At 44.1% G+C, this 23,853-nt stretch overlaps 1 protein-coding gene across 1 annotated transcript in view; it reads left to right on the top strand.

The window, feature by feature from the left end:
* Positions 1-23,853, top strand: part of POLR2B (RNA polymerase II subunit B) — a 1,548,892-nt gene that overhangs the window by 1,494,036 nt on the left and 31,003 nt on the right. The window contains exon 20 of the mRNA XM_044059158.1: positions 21,795-21,990. Coding sequence (XP_043915093.1) covers positions 21,795-21,990 — 196 coding nt within the window. The remainder of the gene's footprint in view (positions 1-21,794; positions 21,991-23,853) is intronic.

Below are 23,853 nucleotides of genomic sequence, written 5' to 3' on the forward strand. Positions count from 1 at the left end.
CTGAATATCAAAGTCTTGGGTCCTGCGTAGGTTGCTGTCTCCTCTTCCATGACATCAGGTCGTCAGGGGTATAAAACAGGCAGACGACACCATTTTCTTCAGTCTTTCTTGCTGCGCGGTGCCTGAAGCAGAAGCAAGTTCGCAAGTGCCAGTCGGCAGACTCCTGAAATTTTCGAAATTCGAGTTTCAGAACCGAAGTCTTCAATTAAAGCTAAGTACCCCATTGGGGAAAACTTTTTCTTGCTCCATACCGATGTCAGTAAAAGTTAATAATTGCATTACTTGTGGGAAGCAAATACCGCATAAGTATTTAATTTGTACTGTATTCCTTGCCTAGGCCCGGATCATAATGTGCCTTGCTGTCGGTTTTGTGCTAGATTTAACCAACGCACTATTAAGCGTCTGTATATCTTTGCTTCAGAATATTTTGGAAATAGATGTAACTACCCTGAAATGTCGTCTGATAGCAATCCGACTACCAGAGTTCACAAAAAACGCAAGGAAAAGGACAGAGACAGACCATCGAGGTCCAAAACAGACGAAGCTTCTCCTAAGCCAGTCACCGGTTCTCAGTGAGGCGCATTCGCAGCCCCTGATACCCACTACTTTCGAGTCTCAGGCCTCTACCGAGACCCATGTGGAGCCCGGCACGCCGCAAGATTCTCAAAGTATTGTACCGCGGATGTCTCTCCCTCGGATGGGTACGGAGCCGCTGAGCAGGCACCAGCTTCAGAGGGTGTCTTCAGGCCTCAGCATTTCTATATAAAACCGACGCCAGCTTCAAAAACAAAGACAAAAGCAACTTCTAAGGTTAAAAAACTGACGCATGAGCTACGTGCTCAGGCCTCTATGCCCAAAAAGCAGATGATTAAAATGGCTGAAGACTTGATTACCTTGATCAGGGGTTCCTACCCCCCCGATAAGAGGCCTAGGCAAGACACTGATTATGAATCTTCAGATCAGGTTTCTGTTTCTTCTGATTCCTCTTCTTATCAGGAATTTTCTGTACCACCCTATGAGGATTCAGATGCAGAGGAATCCATCCCATCTGCATCTCCTCCTGAAGATTCTTCCTTTGGAGAAACCTTGCATACTTTGAAGGCAACATTTTCATTGGGAGAGTCAAGATTTCTCAGAATCAAAAAAGAGGCTTAGGGATTTCCTCCTTCTTCCTCAGCATAGGCCTTTGGCCATACCTCCTGTATTAGACATTGTTGATGTGTTTTCGGAATCAAGCATGACTCCAGATTCCCTACCTCCGGCTTCAAGCAAGCCATACAGATATTTCAGGGTTCCTGACTCACACAAATGTTTATTTAAAAACCCTGCTGCTGACCCTGAAACTATCTCACAGGGTCCCAAAGGTGTAAAGGTCTCAACAGCGAAGAATCCTACCCCCTGTGATAGAGATTCCAGGGCGCTGGGTAGATGGGGAAAGAAGGTTTATATGTCTGCAACCTTGGCAATTAGTGTGTTAAACTGTCAGTTTCATATGCTTAAATATCAACAGCATGTTATGGGATTGTTGAAACAGAAAATGATGTTGATTTCTGAATGTGTGGAAAATAAAGAATTACAGGAATTATTGCATGCAGTAGAACAGGTTGGAAAGCATACTTTGCAATGTGGTTTTGATTCCTTGGAGGCCTCCTGCAGGGCCGCAGTTGCTGGTTCTGTGATTAGAAGGCATGCCTGGCTCAAGGAGCAAAATTTGCCTGATCATGTTAAAGCTAAATTGTTGGATGCACCCTTACAGCATGATACTCTGGTAATAAGGCAGAAGAGGTTTTAAAGAAAATGGAAGACAAAGCTAAGTCTATGCAAACTGTAAAAGACTTCTTACAAGTGCAGCCACCAAGATTCAGTAGACACTGACCTACAAAAAATTGGTCCTTTCTTGTGTTCGACAGAGCTTCACGAGGCAAATCCAGGCGCTCAAAGGGCTCTAGATACCAATCACAGGATTCTTGCAGGTCAAAGCAATGGGGTGCCTCTACCTCCAAATCTGGAGGAAGTAAAGCACAACTCTACAGTAAACAGTCTCAATGACTTCCCTCTGCCATCACCAAGTACTTATCTTTTGGCAGCCCCCTTAGGGGGAAAACTAGCACTTCATGCTCAAAATTGGCAGTTAATAACCCAGGACAAGTGGATATTAAACATAGTATCCCAGGAATACAGATTTCACTTCCATACTTTGCCAATTCCAAACGCTTGGTCAGATCTGCCACAAAATCAATGGGCAGAAGCACAGAAACAAGTTACGTCCCTCATGGATATGGGGCTATTCAGCCAGTACCAGAACTGGAAAAAGGACAAGGTTTTACTCGACTGTTTTTGGTACCCAGAAAAGATGATGCCTGGCACCCAGTACTGGATTTATCGATTTTGAAAACATTCTTGGACATACCAAAATTCAAAATGCTAACTTTGCAGCAGCTTCTGCCCATGCTGGGCAAGAATGCTTGGCTAGTGACTCTAGACTTGAGGCATACCTGCATATCCCAATAAGGGAATTGTGCAGAAGACACCTCCTCTTCAAGGCTGGTTTTATGCATTACCAATTCTCTGCACTGCCCTTTGGCTTATCTACTGCGCCCAGGGTCTTTACAAAGTGCCTGGCACCAGTAATTGCATTTTGCAGACAAAGTATACAAATCTGTTCTTACTTGGACGACTGTCTCAAGCAGAAAACAAGGACATTCTTCTTCAACATCTGGCATTTGTGAAAAGGCTTCTAACATGCCTAGGGTACATAATAAATGAAAAGAAATCACAACTGATACCCTCTCAAAAGATTACATTCCTGGGTGCAAGCTTGAATACATCTGCCCAGATGGCGTACCTTACGCCAGACGAACAAAGGCGACTGACTATTTACTTCAAACAGATGGCAATAAAAACCCAGTTATCTGCAAGACAAATTCTGCAGGCTTTGGGGTTCATGGCATCCTGCATTCTATTGATTCCATATGCAAGACTGCATATGAGGAAACTACAGTGGTACCTATGGAGTCAACATTCACAGTCTGGAAACAATGATTCCTCTCATTCCCTGCCTACAACAGGAGTTTCTTTGGTGGGCAGAGACATTTCACTAGAACATGGGACGGTCTTTCACTCTACCCCCTGCCAACCAAACCCTAACTACAGACTCATCAGACTATGCTTGGGGGCCCACCTGGCGTGGAGATGCATTCAGGGCATATGGAGCCCAAAATAAATGCATCTGCATATCAACCAGAAAGAGATGTTGGCTGTTCAGAATGCCCTGACAGTCTTAAAGGACTTACTTCATCCAGGGCAACTACTGATAAAGACTGACAACACCACGGTTATGTGGTACATAAGCAGGGGGGCACACATTCCTACCCCCTTTGCAGACTAGCCATGGCATTGTGGGACACCGCCTTGACTTGACAAGTACATCTTCAAGCTCAGTTCCTGCCAGGAAAACAAAATACTCTAGCAGGCGACCTAAGCAGAAAGCTTATGGACCCTCGCGAGTGGAAACTTGATACACAAGTCTTCAGCATGATAACAAAGAAATGGGGGAGCCCGGACATGGACCTATTTGCTTCTCCCCAGAATTATCAACTGGACAAATTCCGCACAAGGACTTATCACAGACAAGCCTTTCCTCCTCTGCCTCTTCTTCCCAAGGTCCTACTAAAGGTCAGACAGGAAAAACCAAAAATGATTCTAATTGCCCCGGATTGGCCTCTCCAGCACTGGTACCCAATCCTAAAGAATATGTCTCAACTCCCTCCTTGGTACTTGCCTCAAATACCTCATCTACTGTCTCAGCAAAACAATCAAATTCTGCACAATCAGCTCCAAACTCTGAACCTGGCAGCATGGCTGATCATGTTATTCAAACAACACTTCTCAGTAAATCTGTGATGGATGTCATTTTGGAAGCCAGAAGGCCTAGTACTAGAAAATCTTATGCTGATAAATGGAAGAGATTCTGTGCTTGGAACCAAGCACAAGGAACTGACACAGCAAAGCCAAATATTCCTCAGATTTTACAATACTTTACTGTGATGCTTGACAAGGGCCTATCTTTTTAACAATAAAAATCCATGCCTCTGCCATCTCGGCTCATTACAACACAGAGCCACCGATCTTTTCTCATCCTCTGCTAAAACAGTATCTTGGAGGGGCCAAAAATTTAAGGCCTCCCAGAAGATCACCAACTCCTGCATGGGACCTCAATTTTGTGTTGGAAAAGCTCATCCTGCCTCCATTTGAACCAGCTGCTACTGCAGATATAAAGTTTTTATCCTGGAAAACAGCTTTCCTTCTGGCAATCACTTCAGCACAAAGGGTTTCAGAACTACAGGCCCTCATGGCTGTGGAGCCTTTTATTATATTTTACCCAGACAGGGTGTCCCTCAGGACCAATCCTTCCTTTATGCCTAAGGTGGTATCCAGTGTGGCTCTTAACCAAACTGTTTACTGCCAGCTTTTTACCCAAATCTGCAGAACAAGGGGGAGCGGATTCTGCACTCGGACGTACGCAGACAACTAAGATTCTACTTAATCAGGACCAAATCTCTAAGAAAGTCTGAGCAGCTACTGGTGGCATTTGCTGCAGGATCAGAGGGAAAGGCCGTTTCAAAGCAGACTATTTCAAAGTAGATAAGCCACTGCATTAATTTCTGCTATTTGCATCATGGTAAACCGGTGCCCAAGGGCATTAGGTTGCATTCCACCAGGGCTGCATCTACATCAGCAGCTTTTCTCAGAGGGGTGCCAACCAAAGACATTCTAGAAGCTGCTATTTGGGAGTTTTGTACATACTTTTACAAAGCATTATCATTTGCCTCTCTTCTCTAAGTCCGGGGCATGCTTTGCCACTGCAGTTCTGCAGGGCCTTATATCTGCTCCTAATGCTAGTTAGTTCCAGCCTCCCATCCATAGCTTTGGGATTCTACCCAAATGTAATGACTGCAACAGTGAAACACTAAGAACATAGTACAGTTGTGTGCACTTACCATAAATGTAGATGTTCGAGTGTATTCACTGTTGCAGTCCAGGTTACCCACCTGCCATCCCCCTTTATTCTACAGCTTCTTTCCTTCACAATATTCTACAGCCTTTGTGGTGTATTTGCTTTTAGATGAAGCACCCCACCACTATCAGGTTATACCTCATACCATGCTTTTCGGCCCCAAAACTTGGACCGGACCACAAAAGGAGGGGGAGTATCAATATTAGTCAAAGATACCCACACCTCCAGGTTGGTGGCACAGCACGAAGCATCAGAGACTATCCATGTGCAACTAACTGTGGGTAAAACTGCCTTCCAGTTTATAGCCTGCTACAGACCACCCTCCCAAACACAGGAACCCCACTTGGCCTTCCTGAGAATACTGGAAAATATGAAGGTCTCTCCAAACACCATTATATTGGGGGACTTCAACTACCCAAACATAGACTGGGAGCATTACTCTAGCTCCAACACCCTAGCCCAAAGGTTCCTAGAATTTATAAACTCAAATGCTATGGAACAACTTGTTACCACTCCCACAAGAGGGGAAGACATACTGGACCTGATCATCACCAACATGGGGACACTATGCTCCAGACCAGACGTGTATCCCTCACTGGTAAGATCAGACCATAAACTAATCTCACTGGATATTCACATCCCGACCCCACCCCCTGCCCAGAAAACCACAGTGAAAAACTTCTCTAAAGCAAATTTCACATGCCTCAAAACTGAGGCGAAATCCTTCAAAGCCCCCGGGCCTGTGGAAAATACGGCCCAGACCGCAGAATCCTTTATAAACGCATTGTATGAACACCTTCAGGAATGCATGGATCATGCAGTCCCAAATAAAACCAAGACCCAATCCTCCAAAGGCAGACGTCCTGTCTGGTGGACTCCAGCCATAAACAAACTATACAATAGAAGGAGGAAGCTACTACATGATAGAGCAAAATCTCAAAAAGGGAAGGCATGTCTGATCAGTATTAGCAAAAAACTACGGGCACTCATAAAATCGTCCAAGGCCAGCTTCGAGAGAAAAATTGCACAAGACACTAAGGATAATCACAAGGCTTTCTTTAGTTATGTTAGGAACCTGAGTGGGAATTCCCAGATATGCTCAGAATTAGTCCAAAATGACAAAAAATACACCGAGCCCACAGACATTGCCAACATCCTAGCTGACAGGTTCAGTGCAAACTTCTCCCCCCTCTCCCCACCAAAAGGGCAAATATCTATCCCAAGTGTGCTGCCCCCCTGACATCTCAGATGCTCAGGTAAGAGCCGCCCTCTCCAAAGCAAAAAACACAGCATCAATGGGACCAGATGGTGTCCCGGGTTGCGTCCCACATGAACTCCAAGAAGAGCTAAACCCAAACATAAAACTACTGTTCAATCTTAGCCTTACTACAGGATATGTACCCAAAGATTGGCGTACAGCAACAGTGGTCCCTCTCCACAAAGGTGGTGCCTCAACGGATCCTGGAAACTATCGCCCCATAAGCCTGACTAGCTTGGTCTGCAAAGCTATGGAAAGGATCATCATGGACCTCATAAATAAAGATATTGGGGACCTACAGACACTGGATCCTACCCAGTTTGGCTTTAAGGGCAGATCCTGCCTCTTAAACCTGGTTGATTTCTTTGAAACAGTCACCAAGGCCATTGACGAGGGGAAGGTGGTCCACACAGCCTACCTGGACCTCGCAAAAGCCTTCGATACAATATCCCACTCGGGCATTATAGATAAGCTCACCAGCTTAACTATAAACCCCTATGTCACTAGATGGGTTGCAAACTGGCTCAGGGACAGAGCCCACATGGTTAGAATTGCTGGAGCCATGTCAGACTCCAAACCAGTTACAAGTGGCGTCCCACAAGGCTCAGTCCTGGGACCTCTCTTGTTCGGTATATATTTCTCGGCGGTACAGGCCAACACGGAAGGACTGTGGCTGACCAAGTTCGCAGATGACTGCAAACTGGGTGCCATAATCAACTCTCCAGCCGACACAAGCATCCTCTAAATGGGCCTCATAGAAACAGACAACTGGTGCCAGAGCCATGGCCTCAAGCTAAACACCAAAAAGTGTATAGTCATCCCCTTTGGCAAAAACAAAGTGCCCACAAATTACCACATAGGTGGTAATCCATTAAGTACAGAAGAAGTCATTAGGGACCTGGGGACCCAAGTTGATAGCAATCTCTCATTTGACAACCACGTGGCCAAAGTGGTTAGAAAAACATTTTATATAGCCCACCTAATCATGAAGGGATTCACATCTAGATCAGGGGAGGTCATCGTACCTCTTTAGTCATCCCTCATCAGGCCCATAATTGAGTACAATGCCCCTTTTGGGATGTACCTTACCAGACACCTGCAGCAACTGGAAAGACCCCAAAAGTACCTCACCAAGAGGATCAAAGGGCTCAAACAGATGCCATATGCTGCTTGGTTAAAGAAACTCCAGCTCTACTCAGTGGCATACCGCCTGCTCAGAGGCGATCTGTGCCTGACGTATAAAGCCATGTCCAACCAGGAATTAATGGGCATGCTGCACCTCAGAAAATCCAAATCCCAGAGACTTGAACCTCAGCAGTGAAATAAATAGGACATGCTGGAGGGACAGAGTCATAACCCAGAGGCTCCCTTCACTCTGGAATAAAATCCCAGTCCAGGTTAGGCAGAGTCCCACATTGACTCTCCAAGAGAAATCTTGATGAGTGGATGGGAGATCGTAGGTTTACCCCGGCTATCACTTCTGTGTCACTGTTACAGAGGCACAGTATACTAACCTCAAAAAAAGGCATAGCAAAATTAATTTAAAATGGGTGGCGAAAGCCAAACACACTCTGGCTAGGCTTATAAATGCCCTAGGGCAGATAGTCTAGTATGAACCTATGAACCTAAGGTAAAGTTTATGTTGTGACAGTTGTGTGTATTTATAGTTTATATATATATATATATATATATATATATATATATATATATATATATATATATATATATATATATATATATATATATATATATTGCTCCTCATTTGGGGGGCACCTGACATCTGGAGCAAGCAAAAGAAAATAGCATTGGCTGCCTGTTTTATACCCCTGACGTCAAGGAAGAGGAGACAGCAACCGATGCAGGACCCAAGACTTGGATATTCAGGCCGACTGAGGGCAACCTGCTACTACATGATCAAATGTGAAATTGTCGACCTGAGTACCCAGGTCTCTCATCACAGGTTATCTGCTTTGGGGGTTGCCGTTGATGTGGTAATTAGTAGGGGCCGTGTTTTTGCCGAATGTATGATAATACATGGTTTTGCATTTAACTTAAGGCAATGATTTTGGCACCATTCATTTGTTGCTGTGAGACCCTCTTGCAGTATGTTAACATAATTTGGGGAGTCATTGGCAGCACCTAACTTAATCATCCACAAATTTGGTCAGCCAGAAGTCTTTTGTCTTTACATAGACCTCTGAGAAGTTGATGCCAAGCAGTCTGGGTCCCAGGACAGATCCCCTGGAGAGCACCACTAGTGATAGGTCTGCCGTTAGAGGTGGAGGTGCTTGTTTTGACCTTGAGTCCTATTGGTGAGCCAGTTGGCCACCCACCTGATAGGGATTTATGCCAAGTTGTGTTAGCTTTTCAGTGATGCTTGAGTGAAGGGTTGTCAAAGGCCTTGGTCAAGTCAAGGTAAGCTGTATGTACTGACTTTCCCTCATCCAGGGCCTTGTTGACTGTCTCAAAGAAGACCACCAGATTCAACAGGCAAGATCTGCCCTTGACTAATTTGAACTGGGTGGGGTCAAGTGCTTAAAGATTGCCTATGTTCTTGTTTGAGATCCATAATAATATGCTCCATGGCTTTACACATCAGACTTGTCAAGCTAATAGGGTGATGGTTTCCAGGGTCAGTAGTGGCACCGCCTTTGTGCAAGGGAATAACAATGGCAGTTCTCCATGCTGCTGGAATGAAGCCTGTAATTAGACTGTGATTGAATAGGGTGCTCAGTGGCGAAGCTAATCCTTGCTGGAGGTGGTGCAGAATACAGCCTGGGATACTATCAGGTCCCATGAAAAGCTGTGTTCTTTGCCTTGGATAGGGCCTTTAACACTTGATCTACAGAGATGTGAGGTGTGGGACAAATATCTGGGATGTTGAATGGGCCTTTGGGGGAGATGGGGGGGGGGTGAAGTTTGCTCTGAATCTGTCTGCAAGCAGGTTGGCTAAGTCAACATGATCAGTGTAAGTGGTACCGTTAAGTGCTAATTAGGAACAAACCTGGGCTTTGGAGGATGTCCTTCAAGGATGCATCTGCAGTCCTTACAAATGGGTTGTCCTGTCGTCAGGCAGCCCTTCGGTCGGCCGGATTCCAAAGTCTGGGTCTGGCCTCGGCTGGTGTCGCACTTCACCCGACGTCATAGCTGCAGTTCTTCGGGTATAAAGGCATCAGCCGACGCCATTTTCCTCAGTCTTTCTTGCGCGTGGCCAAGCAGAAGCTGTTCGCAAGTGCCGGTCGGTCAGAACCAGAGATTACTACAAGTACCAAAGACTTCTAAAAAGCTAAGTACCCCGTTGGGGACTCTTTCTTGCCTCAGCCGATGTCAGAAAAAGTGAATAACTGTTTAACTTGTGGGAAACAAATACCTCATAAAGATTTCCACGCTTACTGCTTACCTTGCTTAGGCCCAGACCACGACGTAGCAGCTTGTCTAGCCTGTGCTTCTTTCAACTGACGGACGCTTAGACGTCGGTCGGAATTTGCTGAAGAGTTTTTCGGCTCAGCTTTTGCTTACATTATGCCGTCGGATACTCCAACTATGCAAATTCCTAAAAAGCGCAAGGAAAAGGACCGACACTCGCGGTCCGCGGTTTCGGCCGAAACCGCGGTTAAGCCAACCGCGAGTGTCTCGGTTTCGGCTGAAACAGTCCACGGTTCTTCCTTCGGCCGAAAGCTTGCCACTTACCGAGGCCTCATCCAGCTTGGCTGAATCTGCTACTGAAATCCCACCTGCTCTTGCAGGTTCACAGGATTTATCTGATACTATCCCTTTGGATATTTCTATCCCTGCACGTGGAGCTGCTAGGCCTCCTGCATCCATGTCGATTAAGGCCTTTGCCAGGGCTAAAGCAGCAAAAACTACCAAAACTGTGCCTGCTAAGACCCCCTCTCACAGGCCTAGCTCTAGTTCACAAATGCTTAGTCTAGCAGAGGATCTCATTTCTTTGATCCGGGGATCCCAACCACATCCAGACAGGGCCTCTCATCCACCTCCAGAGAAGAGGACTAGAGTAGAGCCCCCTGAGCCAGTTTCTTCAGATGGCTCCTCTGATGAATCAGATAATTCAAACCCTCCAGAGGGCCCTTTTTCTCCTTATGAGGACTCTGATGCAGAAGAGTCCATTCCTTCCGCCTCTCCGCCTGAGGAATTTTCTTTTGGGGAAACCTTGCATGCTATGAGGGAACAATTTCAATGGCAGGGCCAGGATTTTTCAGACTCTAGGAAAAGGCTTAGAACCTTTTTGCATTTGCCACAGCATAGGCCTTTAGCCATTCCTCCATTACTTACTGTTGTGGATGATGCTTTCAATGATGCTTGTACTGCTCCTGATTCTCTTCCTCCGGCCCCTGCTAAGCCCGATAGGTACTACAGGGTTCGGACACACAATCATTTGTATAAGGCCCTTTGCAGATCCGAAACTATCTCCCAGGGACCCAAGGCTGTAGCAGCTACCTCTACCAAAACCCTCCCTCTGAAAGGGAATCTAGGGCCTTAGAGAGATGGGGTAACTTCTGCTACTCTTTCAGCTAGGTCCTTGAACTGTCAATTCCACATGATTCAGTATCAGGAATTTGTTAGACCAGTTAACTAAAAACTGTCCTCGGATGAACCATTAGACAAAAATCTGTACAGGAAATGGTACATAACATTCAGCAGGTCAGTAATCATTCCTTAAAATGCGGCTATGATGCACTGGAGGCTTCCTTTAGATCAGCCATGACTGGCACAGTGATCAGAAGACATGCATGGTTAAAAGAGCAGTCCTTACCAGACCATGTTAAATCAAAGCTCCTAGATGCTCCCATGGATAAGCTCAGTTTGTTTGGCTCCCCTGCACAGCAGGTGCTGAAGAAGGTGGAAGAGAAAGCAAAATCTGTCCAGACAGTCAAGGATTTCTTGCAGGTCCAGCCTCCAAGGTTTAGCAGGAACTGGCCTTCCAAGAATTGGTCCTTTCCAGACACCTCCAGAGCTCCGAGAGGCAGGAATAGGCGCTCAAGAGGCAGGGGTCAATCCAGAGGTGCCTACAGGGACGCCAGTGGCAGGCTAACAACCAGCGAGGTACAGCCACAGATCCAGCCACCACCACTTCCACAGGACAATCACAGTGACTTGGCTCTGGCACCGCCTACCAGGGAGCAACTAGAGGCACCCTTAGGCGGGAAGCTAGCCTTATTTTCAGTAAACTGGCATTACATCACAGGAGACAAATGGATTTTACAGACAATAGACCAAGGTTACAGGTTTCACTTCCATACTCTACCAAGGAAGAGAGGAATGCCAAACCTACCTCCAAATCAGAAGACAGAAGCTCTACAACAAATAACTCACTAAGGATGAGAGCTGTAGAAAGGGTACCATCTATGGAACAGGGGCAAGGATTTTACTCCAGACTCTTCCTGGTACCAAGAAAAGAAAACCAATGGAGACCTATTCTCGACCTGTCCGCTTTAAACACATACCTCATTGTTCCAAAATTCAAAATGCTGACCCTACAGCAGCTTCTTCCCATGCTGGGCAAGGAGTCTTGGCTGGTAACTCTAGATCTCAAGGAGGCATACCTGCACGTCCCCATTCGACCAAATTGCAGAAGATACCTCAGATTTCTTGCAGGATCAGAGCATTATCAATTCTCAGCATTGCCCTTTGGCTTATCTACTGCGCCCAGAGTATTCACGAAATGCCTGGCATCAGTAATTGCTCATTGCAGGCTTCAGGGAATTCAAATTTACCCTTACCTGGACGACTGCCTGTTACAAGCGGACAACAAAAACAAATTAACAAAAGATTTGGAAAGGGTCATTCATCTACTACAAGCCCTGGGATACACAGTCAATATAAAAAAGTCAAGGCTGATACCATCCCAAAGGATAACCTTCTTGGGTGCAGATCTGGACACATCAAAACAAATGGCATTCCTGACAGTAGAAAAACAGGAGCAACTCCCTTCCTACTTCATGGCATTAACAAAGCAGAACCAGCTAACAGCAAGAAAAGCGGCACAGTGGTGCAGTGGTTAACATTGTCACCTCACAGCAAGAGGTTCTCCGGTTCGATTCTCAGCTCGGGTGCCTTCTGTGTGGAGTTTGCATGTTCTCCCTGTGTTCGCGTGGGTTTCCTCCGGGTACTCCGGTTTCCTCCCACATTCCAAAGACATGCATCTGGAGCATTTCTCCCCGGGCCTCCGCTGAAAACAGGCTCTGTGGAATCTAGTCGGACTTTCCCGGTCAACAAATGATAAATAAATAAATAAAATAAATAAATAAATAAAAAGTCCTGCAAGCTCTCGGTTACATGGCATCCTGCATAATATTGATTCCACATGCCAGACTACATATGAGAAAGTTACAGTGGTACCTAAGGAATTTATGGTCTCAGCACAAGCACAGCCTAGAAACCCAAATTCCAGTAATTCCATGCCTGAAGCAAGAATTCCAATGGTGGGCTCAGGCCTGTCAATCAAACAAGGGACTGCCCTTCCACAGCACTCAACCAAGCCAGATCATCACAACAGACGCCTCAGACCTCGGTTGGGGGGCACACATGCTGGACAAGTGCTTACAAGGCTTATGGACTCAAGACCAGCTGCACCTACACATAAATCAAAAGGAAATGCTGGCAGTAAAACTGGCAATTCAGGCATTCAGACCATTTCTTCGACAGGGTCAACTGCTGATAAGGACGGACAACACCACAGTTATGTGGTACATCAACAAACAGGGAGGCACACATTCATACCCTCTATGCCGGATGGCAATGGACCTCTGGAATGTGGCCCTGAGCTTCAACATTCAGTTACAAGCAATTTTTGTGCCAGGAAAAGAAAATATTTTAGCAGACATCCTAAGCAGAACTACCACGGATGCCCACGAATGGATGCTGCATCCAGACATCTTCAAAACCATTACAGGGAAATGGGGACTACCAGAAATAGACTTATTTGCATCCCCAAACAATCGCCAACTGAAAAAATTCTGCACAAGGACGTACCACCCACATGCTTGGAAAGTGGACTCCCTATCTTTCAGTTGGGAAAACCTGACAGCATATGCATTCCCACCTCTTCCTTTGATGCACAAGGTGCTATTGAAGATCAAAGAAGACCGTCCAAGGATCATCCTGATAGCTCTAGACTGGCCAAGGCAACATTGGTACCCATTACTGAGGAGTATGTCTCGGGAACAAATATGGCCTCTGCCCCTAGTTCCCTTGCTGTTAACACAGAACATCTTCAAAACCCTGCATCCAAACCTGAAAACACTGCAGCTGGCTGCCTGGAACATTGCAAAAGACCAAATAACCCGGATTTATCTCAAAGGGTTAAAGACATTATCTTGGAGGCTCGCAGACCCTCAACAAGGAAAAATTATTCAGCAAAATGGAAAAGATATCTCATTTGGAGTACTGCAAAAGGAGAGAATGTGTCACTGGTAAACATAGCTAACATCCTGGAATACTTGGCAGAGCTCTTCCACAACGGCCTGTCCTATTCTTCCATTAAGATTCATGCATCAGCTATTTCAGCAGAATACAACTTGGATCCTCCAGTCTTCTCACATCCTCTGCTCAGGCAGTTTCTGAGAGAAATTAAAAATGTAAAACCACCTAGGAAGCCACCATTGCCAGCTTGGGACTTGAACTTTGTGCTAGAAAAGTTGACACTCCCTCCTTTCGAGCCAGCAGCTACAGCAGATCTACAGTACTTATCATGGAAAACTGCTTTCCTGCTTGCAATCACTTCAGCAAGAAGGGTATCTGAGCTACAGGCATTAATGGCAGTACAGCCCTTCCTGATCTTCCATCATGATAGTGTCCATGAGAACTAATCCTACTTTTATGCCAAAGGTGGTCTCCAGGGTATCTTTAAATCAAGCTATCCACCTACCTACATTCTTCCCCAACCCACAGAACAGGGGTGAAAGACTGTTGCATACCTTGGATGTACATAGACAATTACGTTACTACCTGGACAGGACCAAGAGCAATAGAAAAACTGACCAGCTACTGGTAGCATATGCAACAGGAGTGGAAGGAAAAGCAATTTCAAAACAGACAATCTCTAAGTGGATAGGAAATTGCATTAGATTTTGTTACTCCTACCATGGGAAGAAAACTCCAGAAAACATCAGGCCTCACTCTACAAGAGCTACAGCCACTACCACAGCTTTTTTACGAGGAGTGGCTACCAAAGACATTTTAGAGGCTGCTACTTGGAGCTCCGTGCATACATTTGCCAAGCATTATAACTTACCTTTATACTCCAGATCCCGAGCAGGTTTTGCTACTGCTGTTTTGCAAGGGATCTTAACTACACCATAATCTTTTTCTCCTCCTCCCCCAGTTTGGCTATGGTATTCTACCCATTTGTAAGGACTGCAGATGCATCCTTGAAGGACATAGTACAGTTTTGTACCTACCATAAATGTAGATGTCCGATAGGCATGCGTCTGCAGTCAGGATTACCCACCCTCCTTCCCCTCTGTGGTACTCCTAGGGTATTTGCCCATTTTGTAGCTAGCTGGGGGAATCTATTATGGTGTATTTGTTTGTATATATGTACATACATGCTTATTTTTTGTTTGCTCTCTACTATTTGGAACCATTTGCATTTATCCAAATTTAGCCTTCCTAGAGGGCACCTGGCATCTGGGGCAAGAAACACTGAGGAAAATGGCATCGGCTGATGCCTTTATACCCGAAGAACTGCAGCTATGACGTCGGGTGAAGTGCGACACCAGCCGAGGCCAGACCCAGACTTTGGAATCCGGCCGACCGAAGGGCTGCCTGACGACAGGACAACCCATTTGTAAGGACTGCAGATGCATGCCTATCGGACATCTACATTTATGGTAGGTACAAAACTGTACTTTCCTGATGTAAGTGGCTTTGTGGTTTCCCTTTGTTTCGGAGGCTAGTTTCAATTTATAATTGGCTTTGTGATCTAATTTGCTTCTTGAGGCTGAGGAGGGAGGTTTTCCAATTTGGAATTTGTTCCTTTTTACCCTTTGACAAGTTTTTTTCCTTTTGTTGTAAAGCCTGTTAAAGAATGTCCACCAGACAGGTTTGTGTTTCCTTGAGCAGATTTTAGTTCTGTTGGTTGTGGCTGAGTCCATGCAGTTGTACAGGTGCTTGTATGCTGCATTGGCATCCTGTTCAGCATAGTTGTCTGCATCTTCTGAGGGGGGCAGTGGTGTGAAGCTATTGATACCCTCCCTTAGGAGGTTGTAGTCAGCTTTTGAGATGTTTTTTAGTCTGGTTACAACTGGGGGGGGGGGGTTGTGTGGGCTAGAAACTTCAAATGGGACAGACCGATCTGATCTTAGCAGGGAAGAACATACTATGGGAGTGGTGCAGCGGTCGCTCATGTTGGTGAGAACCAATTCCAGAATGTTATCTTCCCATGTGGGGGATGAGACCAGCTGGTCTAGTGTGTTAGAATTAATAAATTCAAGGAATTTTTGTATGAGTACATAGTGCAGGAATAGTTCGCCCAGTCTATGGTTGCGGGTAGTTGGTCACCATGGATCAGGGTGGTAGGGGTACCTTGATGGAGTCATGTAGGTCCAGGTAGGAGGAGTGGGTGTTCTGAGTCATGGAGGAGGGTCTGTAGCTGGCTATAACTTGGATGGGTGTCTTGCCCAACTGTCAGTTGCACCTGGAAGTAATTCCAGTGCGTTATGTTGGCAAACCAGTCTGGAGGTCTGCCCGTCTTTAATGAAGATAGACTCCACCACCCTTAGTCTTCCTGACCTCATTTTGGGGTAAGAATGTGTTGAATGAGGTACAGTTGTTAATACCAGGTTTTTGTGATGCTGAGCTTTGGAAGCGCTCTGTGAGCCATGGTACTTGCTGTAGCAGACAACTGAGTAAATGTCAGGAAAATCCTACTAGGACAGCTGAACTTTATTTGGGGTTAATCAGAGTCTCTTTAATTGATGGCATGTGTGTACCCAAGAAGACTGAATACTGTAATTAAATCAAAAGGTGCTTCAATAAAGTATTAGTTTAAGGGTGTGTACACTTGTGCAACCAGCTCGTTGTACATTTCTTATTTTTTTATATTTTTTCCCCTAACAGATTTGTTTTTCAAATGAATTGTACAGGTTGTAGGTCACATTAAAGGTGGGAAAAGTTTTGAAATGGTTTATTGTGGTCTCATTTTTTTGTATCACAAAAACCTGGCATTTTAACAGGGGTGTGTACACTTTTTATATCCACTGTATAGCCTGGTAAGGCAGACTGCTCTCCGCAGCCCTGAACCAAGTTTCCATGACCACACAGACCTCATCTTCCAGTGCACTGTGAGGAGACCCTACAGTGAGTTTATTTTCAGGTTAAGGGTCCTAGCGTTAAGCAGCATGACCTTCAGTTTGCTTTTTTACATCTTTTATGTGGGAAGATTTGTGCAGGCACCCCATTAGGGCACACACCACTAGGGCTACAGCAGCTAATTCTGCCTTCCTTAAAGTAGTGCCTACTCATTCCATTCTGAAGGCAGCCACTTGGTCCTCAGTCCACATCTTTTCCAAGACCCTAAAATCTGCCTGCTGCCTCTAAGGCCAGGGCAGAGTTTGCCTTAGCCGTTCTGCAGGGGCTTGTTTCTGCTGCTCCTTTCTGTTGTACCACCTATCTGTTTTGTTCTGGAAATCTTCCAAAGTGTAATTACTGCAACAGTGAATTGCTATGAACATAGTACAGCTATGTAGTATTTAGAGTAAAAGTAGATGTCTTTACTAGTGCAAAACTGTTCCCTCTGTTCTCTTGCTGGTCTTTTGGGACTGTGGTGGATATCCCCATCACACTCACTTAAGACATTTCTCCCATACCCATCTAAGTGCCATCTGTTTATGATCTCTTGATCTGGGGGCAGGAAACACCCGAGGAGATTCCCTGGCAATTCTATTGGTAGGGAGGATGTCCACTCAGGCATGGGAAAGGGAGCAAGTCTTCTATTTGGGCTGGCTTCTGCCTTCCAGAGGCAGGAAATCCCAAGAGTAATTACTGCAGCAGTGAAGAAGCTCTAACATGTGCATTTGTGGTAAGTAGCTACACAACTTAGTCTTGGACAACTGATGCCAGCGATACTAGACTCTGACGTAGTTTTGTGTTGGAAGAGCTGCCCCCTTTTTACCAGCCACTGATTGTGCTACACAGTTCCTCTCTTGGAAGACCCTTTGCCTTGTGGCAGTAGCTTCTGTTAGGCAGGATTTTGAACTTAAGTCCGTTATGGTGTGGGGTTTCATTGTTTTACTCTGTTTTATAGTTTGATAACTGGGTGTAATATACAAATAATAAATTTGAATTGGTAGTCTGCTGAATTTTGTTATAGTATTTACAGCAAGTACAAATAGGATATAAGAGCATTGCTGTATTTCTTGATAAAGTTTAGTACTTACATGATCTTTCACAAGGATAGCGCCATCTTTCTTTGTGGCTCCTGAGCTGTGTATAAATCAGTCCATACTCATTTCATTGTTTTACTCTTGGCTTCAAAAGAGTGGGTAGAATTTTGCATTCCTTGAGTGAGCATAGTTGGATATTTGTCATGAGCCAAAGAACTGAGAGTCTTTCTCAATTTTCTCTTAGACCTGACAAATGGGGAACAGCAGTGCAGCTGGATAACCCCATTTTGTTATGAACATTGTAATGAATCTCTGAACCTTAAGGTGAAAGCTTATTCTGCTAGAGTACTACCTGCTACTGCTTTTGTTTCAGGAGTGTTTCTGCCAAGGGTATATGTGGGCATCTACCTGGACATTCATACTGCTTTTGTCCAGAACTACGAGTTGGTTGCATTGTCCTGAAGCAGGAGTAGCTTCACTATATTTTTGTTTGTGTGTTCTCTGTCCCCATCTTGAGAATGTTACTGTGACAATTACTGCTTTAACACTTCCCCATGGCTTATGGACTCAGTCATGGCTTTCTGCAGTGATGCTAATACACATGTGACTTAACATAGTAGTAGATTTTTGAGTTCAGGAATCTGTGCTGGTATAGAAGTTATATGGCTCTATACCCCCACCCCTTTCACAATAAAGAAACAAAACTGGAAAATCACTCTGTCTAGCAGCCTGCAGGGAAGGGCAGTCATACTTCCCATTAGTCCTTGCAAAATACATTTCCACCAAGTGTTGTGGTTCAGAGGGTAACTTTTGAACCCATGGCAGACATTATTGGTCCATTTATGGGTACATTCGACAGTTAATTTGTTGGTTCTAGTCTTACTGGAATATTATAAAATGGTGTATTGTCAGTCTGACATCTGTTGAATGACCAGCCTGCTAGTGGACGTCTACAGTTCTTGCTATAAGGCTAGGCACACTTAACTGTGCCTGTGATATTAATTCCCATGCTTGACTTATAAATTTACTGCTTTCAAACATCGCAGTTCAACTTTGCATAGAACTGACCCAAGTTTCCTGCCAAAAGTGGTTTTGAAGTGATCCTTTAGTTTGTTCATATTTCTGTCTCCTTGTGGCCATTTTCATAGCCTTCATTATGGATCAGTTTTGCATCATTTTCTCTGTGGATTGAGGTGTAGCTGTGAGTAAGTGAGCAAACCTTGACAAATAGATTGCTACCCCCATGGCAGTGCATTAAATGTCACTGAGGCAGGGATATGACTGCTTTTCTTGCCTTTTTCAAGAATGGATGTGCAGCAGACATTTGCTTATTGATTCTTACCTTCACCAAGCACTAACTGTGGCTTCAAGAGTCAAGCATCTCTCTCACTTTGTGCATCAAACTCAACCATACGAGTACTTGTTTTTTGGCATACCAATGCCTACTTCTCTGGGTGATGAGTCGCTGCTGCTTTAGAATCCTGCCAAAGATACTCTGAGCAGTTTATCAGATTACGATGTAACTGGTGGGAAGTACTTAAGTATCTATTCATTTGAGAGCCCTTTGCAATAGGTACTAGTTAACTACTTGCAGTTAACCCTTTTGCTTGAATGGCCCAATAATGCAGATCCAGTAAGTCTGATAGGGTTTACTTTTGGATCCTAGCGTTTGCCTTTCCATTACATTTGCTTAGTTTCTGTGGGTCAGAATTGCAAAGCATGGGTCCTGGCACACCCCTAAGCATATGATCTAAAGAATGAAAGAATTTTTACTCAGATAGCCCACAGAGGAGGAAATGCTTACTCGCCCCATTTGAAGTGCATCTGATATGGTGAGTAGTAACATTTTACTTCTACTCCACAGGTGTGACACATCTGACTTGAGACAGGTGGGAAGGTATATTAATTCTTTGCAAAGTTCAGCACCTTGTTGATGCTTAGGTTTTGCACGTTACAATTAACAGTTTGCTTTTTGGTTATTAGTGAAGTCTGTCCAACTTTTACTCACATGGCTTTATGGTAAATGAAATAACTTTAAGACCTTATTGCTTTGGTTGGCGAAGAAGTGGGATTGTCAAAGATATGAAGAAAGTAGACTGAGTGTAAGGAGATGATGTGCATGGCAGAGAGAGAGGTGGCAAAGGCTAAGGATAAGGCATATGAAGAGTTGTATAAAAGGTTGGACACTAAGGAAGGAGAAAAGGACCTGTACCGATTGGCTAGACAGAGGGACTGAGCTAGTAAAGATGTGCAGCAGGTAAGGCTGATAAAGGATAATGAGGGAAACGCACTCACAAGCGAGGAGAGTGTGTTGAGCAGATGGAAAGAGTACTTTGAGGGGTTGATGAATGAAGAGAATGAGAGAGAGAGAAGGTTGGATGATGTGCGGATAGTAAATCATGACGTGCAGTAGATTAGCAAGGAAGGAAGTAAGGATAGCTATGAAGAAGATGGAAGAACGGAAAGGCTGTTGGTCTAGATGACATACAGTTTTTAACTAGATTGTTTAATGAAATCTTGGAAAGTGAGATGATGCCTGAGGAATGGCGAAAGTGTTTTGGTACCGATTTTGAAGAATAAGGGTGATGTGTAGAGCTGTAGTAACTACAGAGGGATTAAACTGATCAGTCACAGCATGAAGTTATGGGAAAGAGTACTGGAAGCTAGGTTAAGAAGGGAGGTGATGATTAGTGATCAGCAGTATGGTTTCATGCCAGGAAAGAGCACTACAGATGCAATGTTTGCTCTGAGAGTGTTGAAGTACAGAGAAGGTCAGAAGGAGTTGCATTGTCTCTTTGTGGATTTAGAGAAAGCATATGACAGTGCCTAGAGAGGAGTTGTGGTATTGTATGAGGAAGTCAGGAGTGTCAGAGAAGTATGTAAGAGTGGTACAGGATGTGTACGAGGGTATTGTGACAGCGGTGAGGTCTGCGGTGAGTGTGACGGATGCGTTTAAGGTGGAGGTGGGATTACATCAAGGATCAGCTCTGAGCCCTTTCTTTGCAATGGTGTTGGACAGGTTGACAGACGGGATCAGATAGGAGTTCCCGTGGACTATGATGTTTGCAGATGACATTGTGATCTGTAGTGAGAGTAGGGAACAGGTGGAGGAGACCCTGGAGAGGTGGAGATATGCTCTAGAGAGAAGAGGAATGAAGGTCAGCAGGACTAAGACAGAATATATGTGTGTGAATGAGAGGGAGGATAGAGGAATGGTGAGGATGCAGGGAGTAGAGGTGGGGAAGGTGGATGAGTTTAAGTACTTGGGATCAACAGTTCAGAGTAATGATGAGTATGGAAGAGAGGTGAAGAAGAGAGTGCAGGCAGGATGGAGTGGGTGGAGAAGAGTGTCGAGTGATTTGTGACAGACTAGTACCAGTAAGAGTGAAAGGGAAGGACTACAAGATGGTAGTAAGACCAGCTATGTTATATGGGTTGGAGACAGTGGCATTGACAAAAAGGCAGGAGTCCGAGCTTGATGTGGCAGAGTTGAAGATGTTAAGATTTGCACTGGGTGTGACGAGGATGGACAGGATTAGGAATAAGTATATTAGAGGGTCAGCCCAGGTTGGAAGGTTTGGAGACAAAGCCAGAGGCAAGATTACGTTGGTTTGGACATGTGCTGAGGAGGGATGCAGAGTACATTGGGAAAAAGATGCTAAGGATGAAGCTGCCAGGTAACGGGAAAAGAGGGAGGCTTAAGATGAGGTTTATGGATGTGGTGAGAGAGGACATGCAGGTGGTTGGTGTGACAGAAAGATGCAGAGGACAGGAAGAAATGGAAACAGTTGATCTGCTGTGGTGACCCCTAACGGGAGCAGCCAAAAGAAGATTGCTTTGGTTGGATACTGATGGATAAAATTATCAGATGAAAGCAATGTAGCTTGGCCTCCTTTTCCATCAGGGTTATAAATATGTATGAAACTGTATGCTGTTTAGGATTATTAACAGTATTTGAGTATAATTTGATCTACAGAGTTAGGTACATTTCAGCAATATATGAAATTTGACCATAATAGAGTAGATGCATTTTTTGCAGCTTTTAGTTGTGTTGGATGCAGTGGATTGGTCAAAAATATTTAATTATAGAAGAATATGTTGTATGGCTGAAAGCAAGTTTGCATTTTTAAGAGTAAATATTTTTGAGTAACATTTATTTTTAATCTGCTTGCAGTGATGGAGGACTCCGTTTTGGTGAAATGGAACGAGATTGTCAGATTGCTCATGGTGCAGCCCAGTTTTTACGGGAGCGATTATTTGAAGCTTCTGATCCTTATCAAGTTCACGTGTGCAATCTCTGTGGACTGATGGCTATAGCAAATACTAGGACACACACATATGAATGTAGAGGATGCAGAAACAAAACGCAGGTAAGATTTAATATTTCCCTCAATATTTTTAGCAACTTTTTATTAAGTGAAGGAAAATATAGCACCACTAAATGTGCACAATTTAATGACTGCTGAATGCACTTCTCCCCAAGTTTTGATTAGACCCAGTATACTCCTGCTATGTAATCAGTAGTGCTCTGGGTTTCTTAACAGTGCAGCATTACCATACTGATGGGTAGTCACCACTGACAATTCTGTCAACATTGCCCTGTTTTTCTCCTTTACCTCACAACTGTCTAGCTTCACCTCCTCCTAACCTTTGTATACATTTCTGCAGAACGCAACATCATTCTATTGTCATCTTTTACATTTCCCTAGCTTTAGTTGATGTTTTTCTTTTCACCATATCCAGTTACAAGTCCGCTTCTTTGTATGTTAAGACCTTTTATTAATCAACCAGTTGTAGTCCAGCAAGCATACACATCACCATCAGCATTAGTCCTGTACACTTCATTCATTTCCCTCTTATCTCCTTCCAATCTCACCCCCAGTTTTACAGTTGGTGCTCATCTGCAGACATCTCCAGCATGCACTAGTCCCAATTTCCCCCCTTTTCTTCAACCTCAGACTGGCATGTGGCAAGCAACCTATGTTTTCTTACAAAAAAACGATAACTTTACATTAAAACTTTGAAAACAGAGATAAACCTTTCATCATCCAAAACAACAATGCTCTGACCAACCAGAACGGCATGTCCAATTGTGGACATTATGTTGTCTGTCCACACATTTACACAGGAGACAGTTTTACCTTTCAACATTGCAACTTTAAAGTCTCCTTCAAGACTAATTTCCACTGCCATTCTGAATGGGTTGTGTCCGCAGCTATTTGCTCCAGCTGCAACTCTTTCTATATCTGCAAAACAAGCAGAAAACTCTCCGATCGAACTAAGGAGCACCTAGCTGCCATCAGAAACCAAGACCACAGCAATGCCTTAGGTAGACACAGCTACAATTGCCATCAGTTCAATGGGTTCAAATTCTTTGTCCTGGACCAAATTGATGTTTTCTTCGGAGACTGCAATTCTCTGCTGGAAGTAAGAGAATTAAAGTGGCAACTCCTTTTAGGGGCTGACTCATACCCTGGACTTAATGACAATATCAATATCAAATGCGCCCTACACTGCCGCTCCTGATGTTCTGTCATTTTACTAGTAAAGAACATATACTTGCAATATGCAACATATAATAAATGCCTGCTTATATGATACAGAACTGTATAATAATTTTGCAATCACCTTGTTGCGACGTCTTGCCCTATCATGTTTTAGTTTTCTTTTAAGACATTCTTGTACTTACCCATACAGACGTCCATATTCTTGTAAGACTGAATTCACCTGGCTATTTTATGTTTTATAGTGTGCAGCCTCATGTTACATGATTTATTTTACTGTTTTGCTATAGTTGCTTGCCTTTTGAGATTACAATAAGTTTTTTATAAGAGTTGTAATAACCAGTTGAAATACGATCACATACATGAGCTACTTTAACTTTTCTGCGGACACCCACCTCATTGGTTAACTACACAGGACTTCAACCCATCATTGGTTGTTTGTGTGTAATTCTACTTCACTTGCAATTGGATACAGCATGTTACCTATTAATCTATGATAAAAACTTCTTTAGTCTAAACTGTAATGAAACATGCTTTCCACTCATTGGTAGCATTGTCTTGTACCCCCTACTTATTGGACATTACTTCTGTTTAACCTAAACCATTGGTTAATTGTAATTTTACGACTTTAAGCTATAAATAGCTTTTCCTTTCCAGATCCTGTATTTTTACTTTTTTCTGAAGAAGTCCCACGAAACAATAAAAGGGATGAAAGTTACTAATTTTGTT

This window comes from Protopterus annectens, chromosome 17.part0, assembly GCF_019279795.1.
Source record: "Protopterus annectens isolate FY-2018-M chromosome 17.part0, PAN1.0, whole genome shotgun sequence".
NCBI classification, from domain to species: Eukaryota; Metazoa; Chordata; order Ceratodontiformes; family Protopteridae; genus Protopterus; species Protopterus annectens.